This window comes from Pteropus alecto, unplaced genomic scaffold (genome assembly GCF_000325575.1).
Source record: "Pteropus alecto unplaced genomic scaffold, ASM32557v1 scaffold396, whole genome shotgun sequence".
Taxonomy (NCBI): Eukaryota; Metazoa; Chordata; class Mammalia; order Chiroptera; family Pteropodidae; genus Pteropus; species Pteropus alecto.
The window spans coordinates 87,131-99,760 of record NW_006438082.1 but is presented as its reverse complement, the minus strand read 5'-3'; the positions used below and the strand labels follow the sequence as shown (position 1 = coordinate 99,760).

The window sequence follows — 12,630 nt, the reverse complement described above, 5'->3', positions numbered from 1 at the left end:
AAGAACTAATTCAGAAATATAAGCTCTTCAAAGACTGTCTGCGCAAAGCCCCAAAGTAATCTGGGAGCTGGAAATTGTGCCTTGAAGAACCAGGCGGCTGGAGAGGACCGGGCCATCAGCAGGAGAAGCAGTTAACACTTCCCGTGTTTTGTGGGCGCAGCCTCCAGATGTCCAGCCCTTCAGTTCCTTTGGCGGGGAAGGAGGAGGGGGCAGAGGTGGGGTCACAGGGTAGTGTGACCTGGACAGAAAGGAAACCTTTGGTTCAAAGAAGTTGCCTCCAGCCTGCTTTTTTGCTTCCATGGCTCCATGCGACCGCCTCCTTCGCTCTGCTGTCGGGCCTGGGCTGAGAGGCCCCTGGCACCTGCTGCATAGTCCTTTCTTCCCATCCTGGCTGTCCTGGGGCCTGGGCTATGCCTGGCATGAGCCTCCTGCTGTCCTGGGGGGCCTGTGCCCTGCCCCTCTCTCGCCCCATCTGCCCTGGGCACTGGCAGCTCCCATCACTCTTCCCTACCACTGCCCAGTTAAGCTTGGCAGTGCCAAGCATTTGAAGTCTCCACCTCGCCATGATTCCTGGCCGCCTGAGACGAGCCCGCCCCCTGCCCCAACTGCCACCTCCCCTGTGACCAGCCTCAGGGTCCCATGTGGGGACTCCTTGAAGCCCCTCGGCCTGGCCCTTGGCACCCACTGCATCTGGGATCTGGTAGGCCGGGCCCATGTCTCCTCCTCCCTCCTCCCCAGGGTACCTGGTACCAGCCTGGGGAATTTCTGCTAGTGGCCTGACTGGTTGTCCAGGAAGCTGCTCTCTGGGCTTCTCAGGGTGACCCAGTATCTTCCTGAGCAGTGTGCCTGTCACAGCCACCTCCCTCCCTTCAAGCACGGGAACAGGCACAACTGGTGAGGCCCCTGCCTCCTTCAGCCCAGCGTCAGGCTTCAGGGGGTCGGGAGGGGGCCTCCCTCTAAACACGTGGCCTTCTGGGGCGACACGCCTGGCTCCCAGTCTACTGAACTCTGTCCTGCTCCCTGCAGCTGCACCTCTGCTCCCCCAAGTTCCCAGTGGGTGCTCCAGACATGGTGGAGACGGACTCCTGGATATGCCCCAGGAGGAACCCCGGGACTGGGTGCCAGGCCCCCTCCAGCTCAGACTGGCTGGAGCCCCTGGCCCCAGCTGCCTGCCTGGGGCATATCCTAGATGGCTGCAGTAGGAGTTGGGACAAGAGGCAGGCCCACAGTCACCACCGCCCAGGTGTGCCAACGTTACAGGCCAAGTGCTGGCACGTCTTGCTCAAGATCAAGGTTCTCTGATGATATCACTTCCTGGAACAGGGATGACCATCTAGGTTCCCTCCCATCATGACCACCCTTCACTCTTGACTGAGCCTGGGGGGCTGGGAAAGCCCTGGAGCCCAGGGTCCGAGGCGCTAGGCTTCACCCTGCTCCTGTGGTCCTAGAGCTGTGGGTACCACTGGGGCAGTCCCCTACCCCAGCCCTTACGTCGCTCGTCTTCTAGCGAACAACTTAGGAAGGAACAACTTAGCCAAAGCCTACATGGCTCACAGGGCTGGGCCTCGTGCTTGCTTTCCCCGTAACCCGGAAGCCTCTGCTAAAGGTTCTTTACACAGTACGGATCACTGCACCCGTGAGGGAGATCCCATTTCCCCTTCCTGGTGGAAGACGAGCCCATAAGGTGAGGAAGTTGGTCACCGGTCACTAGAGTGGTACTAAGGCCCCATCCTTAGAGTGTACCCTTCCCCTTCATGGCCCAGTGTGGTATGTGCAGGCGCCTCTTTCCCACTTTGAGCTCGCTTTATCCTTACCAGGGGCAGCCTGGTCTCCTGTGGCAGGGGCCTAGTGCCTTTGTGGGAAGTCCCCCAGCATGGGGCTCGGTATGGAACCCAGGTTGGCCAGGCTCAGCTGCTATAGACTTACCTTGCTCAGAGTTGGAGGCCGGGCCACGTAGAAGGCTCTGGCTTCCTCCTGTGCTTGTGACAACACGTCCTCAGCCCACAGCCGGGTGAGAGCCTGCTTTCCAATCTATAAACATGGGGCGTGTGTCCCGGTGGCTGTGAGCGAGCAAGGGGGTGGCGAGCCGGCCGCACAGGTCCTGCGGCCTCGGGCCTCCATGTTGCCTAACAGGTGGCTGGGGGCGGGCCACGGCCACTGATTAAAGGCTGCCTGGAGCAGCCCGTGTGGAGACAGGTGTCTAGCAGCCCAGGAAGCCAGCCAGAGGCCGCCCCAGGTAAGCCAGCGTGGCCAGGTTGGTGAAGACAGCCGCGGGGAGCCCAGAGGCGGGAGGAGGCCAGTTGGGGGCCAGTACCTGTGTGTCAGGGAGGCTGGTGATGACCGAGGCTTTCTTGGGTCCCTGCTTCCTGGCAGCTGACCCTAGGAGTGCAGACCCAGGCTGCTATGCCTGAGCCTCCCGGCCACGGTGTCTCAGTGTAGACGTCATTTTGGGTTGTACCTCCCCATGTCCCCGATGACATGGGCCTGGAGGCGGGATGCAGAGGCCTCTGGGCCAGGGTCTGAGCACGTCAGGACTTCCTTTGGTTGTTCGCTAGGTGGTAGTGGAGATGGCCATGGAGGGGCTGGGGGACAGGACAGAATGGAGGGGGTGATGAATCCCAAGCAGACCTCATCCTGGACAGAAGTAGTAGACCCTGGTCACTGGGTCCTAGCTCTGGAGGCCCCCAAGCAGTGAGCCTGGATGTGGGCCTCAGGAATTGCTCCTAGAGCTTCAAGTCCAATGGGGTGGGGTGGGAGTGACAAGAAATAAACCCAAAGGGGTTGGATCCTTGGCCACCAGGACGCCCGTGGGTGGCTGGGCCCCGGCAACCCCATCTCTGGCCCTCAGGTTTTGTGCCTCTTGCTCTGGCAGCTTTAGGCATCACTGTCCCCGTGTGAACATCACCATGTCCGAAGTGCCCCGGGCAGAGACTTTTGTCTTCCTGGACCTGGAAGCCACTGGGCTCCCCAATGTGGACCCTGAGATCGCCGAGATCTCCCTGTTTGCTGTCCACCGCTCCTCCCTGGAGAATCCGGAGCGTGACGAGGCTGGCACCCCTGTGCTGCCCCGGGTCCTGGACAAGCTCACGCTGTGCATGTGCCCAGAGCGCCCCTTTACTGCCAAGGCCAGCGAGATCACGGGCCTGAGCAGTGAGGGGCTGGCCCAGTGCCGGAAGGCCGGGTTCAACAGTGCCGTGGTGCGGACGCTGCAGGCCTTCCTGAGCCGCCAGGAGGGCCCCATCTGCCTCGTGGCCCACAATGGCTTTGATTATGACTTCCCCCTGCTATGCACAGAGCTGCGGCGCCTAGGCGCCCACCTGCCCCGGGACACCATCTGCCTGGATACGCTGCCGGCGCTGCGGGGCCTGGACCGCGCCCACAGCCACAGCACCCGGGCCCAGGGCTGCAAGGGTTACAGCCTGGGCAGCCTCTTCCGCCGCTACTTCCAGGCAGAGCCCAGCGCGGCGCACTCGGCCGAGGGCGACGTGCACACTCTGCTCATGGTCTTCCTGCACCGTGCTGCCGAGCTGCTCGCCTGGGCTGACGAGCAAGCCCGCAGCTGGGCTCACATCGAGCCCATGTACATGCCTCCCGATGGCCCAAGCCTTGAGGTCTGAGCGACGGGGGCTTGATGACACTACCACCCAGGGAGACGAGGCCCACTTCCTGTGCCATGGACTACTCTAGCCTTGACCGTTCATTCGGACTCTGAGGCCTGGAGGGGGCGCCCGACCAGTGCCTCGTTGCCTCTCCCCGATCCTCTTACCTGGACATCCTCTTAGCCGTGCACCCACCAGGCCTCCCTGGGCCTTGGCCTGCCTAGCCCCACAGCCTCACCCCGGCCCACGATCCAGTGGAGTGTGCCGCTGCGGGCCCCCACCCCTCACCCTGTCTTGCAATAAATATTGCCAACTGCTCACCAGCCGACTCTCCGATCACGCCCCAAAGTGCCGCCCAGAGGGGCAGGCAGGGATCTCAGCCGAGGGGCAGGGACGAGCCCCTCAAGGCTGCCCTCTTGTGGCCGATCCCTGCAGTGCGCCCAGCGGTGGGGGAATTCCGGAAGTGAGGTGGGGGGGAGACGTCAGTGATCACAGGCTGTGGCTCCTGAACCACGGGAGGCCCTTTGTTGTCACCTCAGAGACACAAGAAATGAGTGGACAGGGACTCAGGGACATGTGTAGTGGCCCCGAATCTGTGCCTGGGAGGGAGATGGAATAGGGAGCTGCAGCCTCAGCCTCTGGAGGCTTAGGCTTTCCCAGCCAGGGGAGCCGGGCCCACGAGCTGACCGCCACGTGGGTCAAAGCCTGGCTCCAGCACTTGCCCCTTGTGGGACCCTGAGCTCCTTCCTTCCCTGGAGCCTCTGTTCCTACTCTGCAACAGGATGACATGATACGATAGGTTGGCAGAACTGCACGGTGCCTGGCACGCTTGGGGCGCTGGGGAGTAGGGGAGGTGCCCCAGCCGCAGGCAGGCACATACATGAAAAGGGCCCACTGGCATGCAGGGTGAGGGGTACGTAGGGGGCTCCAGGCTGCCCGGAGGCAGGCTGGGCTGCACAGCTGCCCCGAGGCATGTAGGAGAGGTGGGGTAGCTGAGGTAGTGAGGGTGACATCTAGGAATGAGTTTGCCCTGGGCCCTGTGTCCCTCATGGCATGGCCCAAAGAAGACCATGAGGCTGCTGTGTGGGAAAAGGCCACTTCTCAGCAGCTGCTTCGACTGGGCTTCGGGGAGCCAGCTAACTTGTCTCCAGAGCTCTGCCTGTGTCACCAATCAATGGAGCAAGGCAGGGGTGGAGACAGAGAGGGCAGGCGAGAAGGGATGGGGTGGGTGGGGTGGCCACGCCTGAGAGTGACTCTCATGAGCAAAGCCTTGAGTCTTGAGCCAGCCAGGCCCGTCTGGGGAACCCTAAGTAGGTCAAAGTGACTAGACCCACTATAATGTGCAAGGTGGCAGAATGGTGAGGCCAGAACACAGGCAGTGGCCACGTCAGGACATCCTCATTGCCTGGGCCAGAGGGTCTGGGCTGGCCCCGAGGGCGATGGGGAACGCAGAGGGGTATAAGCAGGGTCAGGGTAAGATCTGGTTTGTTCTTCCCATACTTCTCAGGCTGCTATGTGGAAAAGGGGCTAGAGCAGACTTGGAGCGGGAGGACGGCAACCTAGGGAGAAAGGAATAGGGGGTTGGGGCCTGGCCAAGGACAGAATGGCAGGGGTGGGGAGGGTGCGCAGTAAGGGCAGAACAGCAGGAGTGTGGTCCACGCACCGCTGAGCTTCCTGACAAGGACTAATTGACTCTCTGCCCTGGGAGAGCGCCAACCAGCCGGGGTGAGGCCTCAGGGCAGGAGCCAGGAGCTGAAAGAGTGGGGGGCATCATTAGGATCAAGGCAGCCAGGGCCCCTCAGATCCCGTGGTGCTCAGGCAGGACCAAGTCCCCTTTATCTGCCCAAGCTCCAGGCCACTAACTCACTCAGCGGGCAAGCCAGGAGGGGCTGGACTCCAGGCTCTGGTGGGCAGATGGACAGCCCCATCTGTGGCTACCGCCACTGCCCCAGACTGGTGTCCAGTTTCATGCCCCTGATCTTTTGCAGACCCAGGTGCCTGTCCGGGTCTCTCCTGGGCTCATGGGGGCCTGGCCTTGGGTACCCTCTCCAAGCTTTACGCCTTTTGTGCTGCGCAGACAGGCTGGGGCCTGTCCTGCTGTCCTACTGCTGTCTGAAAGCAGCGATGTCCTGAAAAATGGGTGACAGTGGCTTTCTGGGAAAGGAAATGTAAACCTCTCTCTCTCATACAGAAATGAATGTTTATTATAAATTTTGCGGATGTAAAGGATGTGAACACACAATTCACAAATAATGAAATCTCCAATATATGCAAAATATACAATCACATTTACAAGACACTGCTTATAAATTCCATATGGCCAATTGATTCTCACAAGATGCTTTCGTTGACTTTTGCCAAACTCCTGTATCTGTACCCGACCCACGATTGCAACTGCTGAATAAGTGTGGTTTCCATGTAAATACTGGTTGATATTTTCATTTATCTTAATGAGCAAGACGAAAATGAAATGACAAAGATGTATGTCAGAACTTCACACATTCATTGGTGACATGAGTGACTCCTTTGCTGAAGTGGATAATAGCTTTTGATATTGGGAAAGTCTTTCTCCCTTCCTTCCTTCTTTCCTTCCTTGCTTGCTTTTTTTTCCTATTCGCAATGTAATGAGTATAGACTCACGTCTGCAGAATGAACCAAACAATAATAGATCAGGCTCTGATTCATGTGCTGAATGAATCAGCGTGTGCTGATTCCCATGGTGTAAATACTTCCTCCCGGCCAATTTCAGGCTATCACATGATGCCATCGAATGTGAAATTGGGAAGACATTCCCAGCAGCAGACTGTAACAGATTCCCACCAAACGGACATGACAGGTAACAATAAAATGTGGTGAAATGAGACATGAGTTTTGAGCATCTTCTCTGTTTTTAATATAATTGAATTCTTCATAACGGTGCTGTTTAACTCAGCTCGCAGAACTTCTGAACGTTTAACATCTATTAGCCTGGCAAAAATACAAAAGACTGACCACACCAAGTGTTGGCGAAGATGTGGGAGAACTGGAACCCTCAAACACTGCTGGGGGGATGTAAGATGGTACAACCACTTTGGGAAGCACTTGGGCTGTGTCTTACAGTGTTAGACACACACCTACCATAATGGCCCCCCAATTCCACTCCTAAGTATTTATTTACCCAAGAGAAATGACTTAATGTGTCTACACGAAGACTCACATACAACTATGTTTGGCAGCTTCATTCATAACAGCCCCAAACTGGGAACAACCCAAATGTCCCTCAGCAGGTGAACAGTGGGACAAACCGAGGCACGTCCATACCGTGGAGCGCTGCTGAGCACTGAGACACACCGCAGTTTGTGGGAGACTCACAGTGATTATGCCATGTGATAGGTGCCAGACCCAAAGAGCCAACTCTACTGCTGCAGCTTGCCCTGGCCAGCCGCCTGCCCCTTGTCAAGATGAGTCACTGGCTGATAAGCTGCATCAGTATCGACTGATGGGGACATGGTTGTGGTCAGGAGCATACCTGGGGGACACCTGACGCAAGCCAGTTGAAACCAGAATTATCCATGCAGAGGAATAAGTACCAAAATAACAAGGCCAGGAGCATTTCCAGCTTGTCTTTGTGCAGGAGACAACGTGACTAGGACAAAATCTGCACCAGGCCTTGCAAAAGCCTGGAACAGAAAGCTGGAGACGTGAAATACACCAGCCCTCCCGCATTGCTTCCACAGAGAAATAGCTGGGTATTGGTGTTTGCTGGAACCAACACCTGGCTTTGTACGGAATTCGTGCAGTAACTCATGAGTATTCAAAGAGAGTTTCAGATTGACGACCCCAGCCCCTCCTCCCCCCAAGAGCAGTTTCAGCATGGCGGGGACCCCGCTTTCTGCACCTCAGCTCATGCACACACGCGCCCTACACTGTCACACACACACACACACACACACACACTCGCTCTCAAGTCCCCTCTCCTCCTCCACCACTCACAGGTGCACAAACACAGCCCACACAGACGCCACCCCCGTTCCCACATGCTCGCTCCCCCCACATCCTTACGTGCACCTCATTCACACGCACTCACTTACGATTTTACATAAATGAGATCTGGGCAGATGCTGCTTTCAAAGAAATGACAAGCACCTTTTTTTGATTTTTGGTTGCAGAGTCTATAAAGTCTTTCGTCTAGGTGTTCAAGTCCATTGCCATGATTCTTCCCATTTTTCCAGTATTTGTAGTCACATCTCTTTTCTCATTTATACATTTCATCGGTCTTTTCAAAGGGAAAAAAAAACAGGATTTTGATTTCTTTCTCCTTTTCTTTTGTTTTCTGCTTCATTAACTTCAGCTTGTATCTTTATTAATTCCATCTATTTTCTTTTGGTTTAGTTTTTGGTCTTTCTTTTTTCTTCTAACTTCTTAAGAGGAAGACTTATAACCTCTTTTTTCATCTTCCATCTTGAACAACTAAGGTGCTCAAAGCCTGCAATCTCCCCCTGAACGACATTTTCCTGTCTCGTATGTTTGCTAGTTACCTTTCTTTGCTTTGCATTAGGCAAGGTTTCTAATTTTGCTTTTCATTTCCTCGCCAATCTAATGCTCGCATAGTAGAATTTATCTTAATTTCACAGTCATCACAAGCTTGTGGTCATCTTTTCTTATGTATTTCTAATTGTATTGGATAATGATCTGAGGATGTGTTGCTTAAGGTCATTTGGAGGCTGTATTACTTTTGTAGAGGACGCAATTCTGTGACATTCTATTAAAATAGCCCATTATAATTGCCTTTTATTGAGCTCTTCCTGCACAGCGGGTAGCTTTTCTTGATGCAGTTTGTTGCTGTGTGTTCGCATTACAGCTCTGTGACTGGATTGGATTGGGTAGGGGTCTCCTGAGAAAGAGAACCGGTAGGATGCATATGTACGGAATTGGTTAACACTCTTGTGGAGTCTGGCAAGTCTGAAATCTGCGAGATGGGCCAGCAGCTGGAGACTCAGGGAAGGGCTGCGGCTTGAGTCCAAAGGTCGTCTGGAAACAGAATTCCTTCGTCTTTGCATGACCTTAGTGTTTTTGTCACAGACCTCCAGCCGACTTGGTACAGCCCACCCACATGTGGACAGTGATCTATCTGTTTTACTCCAAATCTACAGATTTCAGTGTTAAGCTCGTCAACAAAATTCCTTCACAGTGACATCCAGACTGATATGTTTGACCAAAAACTGGATACCTCAGCCTAGCCACGTCAAGGGGATGCAGACAATGAACCAGCACAATGACTGTCATGTGGTGTTTGTTCCCTAGGCTTTATCTCATTGCTTAATGCCCATGAATCCAAGGTCCTTGTCTCAGGCCCTAGATGCACAGCCTCCCATTGAGGCCCCCTCCCCCTGGACCCTACCCACCCACAGAGAATCATCCTCCACAAATATGAAAAGGAGAAAGCTTTCAACTCAACTGCCGCCAAGCCCATGTCAGGCAGTCTGCTAACGAGATCGCAAAGCCAGAAAAAATACCCAGCCTTTTATCTAGCCAGGCAGATACTTCTCAAGCTAGCCCGTTCTAATTGGTCACTGGTAATGGGGTGGGGGGCTGCCATCTGGGCTTTCCCTCTGCCTCAGGCAGGTGGTGGGAGCCAGGCGCTAAGCTCCCGAGGTTTGCATTTCAAAGAGGTCCCTCTGGCATTTAAAAAGACCCTTCCTGGGCTGTAAGGCCGGCAGGAGGCTTGTGGCTCCCCACTGCAAGGGCTTGGCTTCCGGAGCTCCCACAGCCCTTGAGCCCAGAAGGCCGAGCTGGGGCTCTAGGCTGCTGAAGTCTCCAGCACTCTCATCTGAGCTGTGCATGCTGGGTGCTGCCCTAGGGGCCTAGCATCTCGGGGGACACTATGACAGCTCTCCGCTGGATGGAGGGCTCAGCTTCCTGTGCACACTCAGCGGGTGGCCTCTCCAGTGCCCCAGCTGGATTGTCCCTTTTCTAGCAGGCTTTCCTACCATCTTCCCACCTCTTCTCACTGTCACCAATCTTGACAAAACCAGTGCTCTCGAGGAGTGCTCTTGGCAGGCTTGCTGGTAAGCCTTTCTGGGGTCGGCATCTTTAGAAAGGTCTAGCTCGGTGCTGTCAAGCGAAGTGGTAAGCGAACATCATCCACATGGGATGGGTGGAGGGTCTGAAGCCCCCAAGAGCCAGAGACCAGCCTCGCAGAATGATGGTGGGCCATAGTGACTGGGAAAGACAGGCCAGTGGGCCAGACAGAAGGGAAGTGGTAGGAGGCAAGAAAGCTGGTCAGTGGAAGGCAGAGCACAGAATTTCGATCGGGTTCCCCTGCTGATGGCTAGAAACCTCTCTGCTCTCCCATCCTGACCTGGCAGCTTGGGTATGTAAAGTATTTGGCCCGCCCACCAGGCATGTCAGGTTGAGAACCTGGAAATCCAGCTTCTGAAGAAAGAGGAGGAAGAGCAAGAAATAGTTGACCTTTCCTAAACGCATGCCTGTTCTGGCCCAGGCCCCTGGGAGTGGCAAGGGGGGTACCCAGCGAATAGTTGACCTTTCCCCAACACATGCCTGCTCTGGCCCGGGCCCCTGGGGGTGGCAAGGGGGGCTACCCAGCAGTCGGGAGGGAGCCTCGACTCTTAATGATGTGCACAGACTTCGCTGTGGAGAGCCCGGGTTCTGGGCCCTGCCTCTCCTACCTCCCTCATTCCCAACTACGTGACCAGCAGAAGTTACCTAAGAGGCTGGCCTATTTCCTCATCTGTAAAATGGAGACAAGACAGTGTTGCCGGGAGGCTGGATCACGCCCAGGGCCCAGCAGCACATAGCAGATAGGCAGACAATGTCAGCGATGATTATAGCTACAGTTATTTTGAGCCCTGTACTGGATGCTTGGCATGTACTCTTCTTGTTACAGCTCGTGAGCCCTACGTGGCTGCCTCTGCCCCACCACCCGCCTTCCTTCTCGCAGCTCCCTGGGCTCCAGCCACACGGCCCCTGACACACCAAGCATGTTCCTGTCTCTACTGGGCTGGATGGTGACCCCCGAAAGACCTGTCCACGCCCTAATCCCTGAGCCCTGTGAATGTGACCTTATTTAGAAAAGGGGTCTCTGCAGATATAATGACATTAAGGATCTTGAGATGAGGTCGTCCTGAGTTACCTGGGTGAGTCCTAAGTCCAATGACAAGAGTCTTTATAAGACACAGACGATGAGAAGACAAAGACACAGAGCAGAAGGCCACATGAACACAGAGGCAAAAACTGGAGGGATGTGGCCTCCGAGGGACGCCTGGAGCCACCGGAAGCTGCTAAAAACAAGAAAGGGCCATCCCCTAGAGCCTGTAGAGGGAGACCGGCCCTGCCGACACCTTGATTTTGTGCCTCCAGTCTCTAGAACAGTGAGAGACTAAGTACCTGTTGTTTTAAGCCACAAACAGTTTGTGGCACTTGTTATGGCAGCCCCAGGAGACGAACGCACTGCCTCAGGACCTTCGCGCCCTCTGTACCCTCCTCCTAGACTGTTCTTTCCCAGACATCCACCTCGACCAGGTCTCTGTTCAAACGTCCCGTCCTCTGAGAGAGACCCTCACCGACCACCCCTCCACCCTCTCCACCACTCCTCCCCGCATGGAGCAATCCTGTCACTAGAAAGCAGGCCGGCTCTGAGACGGCAGGGATGTTGTTTTGCTCACCACTGGGCCCCAGCATCCAGCCCAGGACCGGCCCGGAGCTGTCCCCCAGCGGGGATTTATTATCTGAAAGGATGAAGACTCTTGTTATCTTCATTACAAGGAAGAAAACAGGCGCAGGGCATCTGACCAAAGACAGCCCTGCTGGCCCCGACCTCCCAGCTCTCAGGAGAGTGATGAGTGAGAACCTAGACCTGGGTCAAGGCTTTTGAAGTTCATGAAGCAAGATTTAAGACTATTTCTCGTTTGTAAAATCCTTTTCAGAATGTTAAATCGACTTTGATGTGATTTTATCTTTGGATACAGTAAATGCACGAATCATCCCCAAATGGTCAAAGTTCGGAAAACAGAAAGCCAGCTGGATTCCCTCTAGCTGGGCGGGCAGAGTTGGCCGGAGTGGAAACAGCTGCGGTGCCGAGGTCCTGGGACCTGGGCGAGAATCTGTCGCCGCCTAGTGGTGAGGTCCTGAACAGCTCCTTTCCATCTCAGACTCGATTTCCTTGCTTGTTAACAGGGGTCAGGAGATGGTACCCACTGCAGTCATGAGAGCATGCGCGTGAGTATGCAGAGCGCCGGCACGTGTGGAGGGAGATCCAGCGAGGCTGGCCTCCTTTCCTCTCTCTGGCACACCGCTCTCCAGCCTCGGAGGTTTTAGGCGTAAAGAGCTGAGGTCCAGGGGTAGAAAGAAACAAGGTGTCAGCACAGCCGCGCAACTTCCGGAGGCTCTAGGGGAGGATCCTTCTTCACCTCCCAGCTTCCGGTGGCCCCAGACATTCCTTGTCTTGTTGCTGCATCCCTCCAGTGTCTACCTCCATCTTCACACGGCCATTTTCTCCCTGTGTCTCTGTCTTCATATAGCACTTTCCAGTCATACGCGATGAAGGGCCTAGCCTACTCCAGGATTACCTCGTCTTAACTATTTACATCTGCGAAAATCCTATTTCCAAAATCTTGAGATAAGATCACAGGTATTGGGGGTCAGGACTTCAATGTATCTTTTTTTGGGGGACGCAATTCAATATAACACCACCCGACACCCATCTCAACCTTCTTCTCTGGGGATAAGACTGCAGTTTTGTTCAGGGCCTCCCTGGGATCAGCCTCATTTTGAGCAGAGACCTGGCCGAGGTCATGACAGTGTTGTCCCTTGCTCTCCCAGTCTCTCTCCCAGGTAAGGGTGGCCATATGATCCAGCTCTGGCTGAGACCTAAATGGAAGTCTGCCAGGCAAGCTTCTGGGAAAATCGTTGCTTTCTGGAAAAAATAGAACAGTTGTCCTTGCCCCTTCCTCCTTCTGTCCTTGAATGCATATGTGCTGGCTGGAGCTTCTGGAGCTTTTTGTGATCAAGAGGCAAAACCAAACTAATTAAA

General features: G+C 55.1%; 2 protein-coding genes across 2 annotated transcripts in view; both read left to right on the top strand.

Annotated features, from left to right (window-relative positions):
• The window catches only part of HAUS7 (HAUS augmin like complex subunit 7), a 24,038-nt gene extending 23,768 nt beyond the window's left edge, over positions 1-270 (top strand). Inside the window, exon 11 of the mRNA XM_015592061.2 lies at positions 1-270. Within this exon, the coding sequence (XP_015447547.1) occupies positions 1-59 (59 nt within the window). The 3' untranslated portion in view covers positions 60-270.
• Positions 271-2,848: 2,578 nt separating this feature from the next.
• Positions 2,849-3,617, top strand: TREX2 (three prime repair exonuclease 2). The gene has a single exon (XM_006915267.1). It carries the CDS (start codon positions 2,907-2,909, stop codon positions 3,615-3,617), a length of 711 nt encoding a protein of 236 aa, XP_006915329.1. The 5' UTR covers positions 2,849-2,906.
• Positions 3,618-12,630: the final 9,013 nt, after the last annotated feature.

Excerpts from the sequence above, each read along its gene's own strand:
- TREX2 (XM_006915267.1), top strand. The coding sequence starts at position 2,907 with ATGTCCGAAGTGCCCCGGGCAGAGACTTTTGTCTTCCTGGACCTGGAA.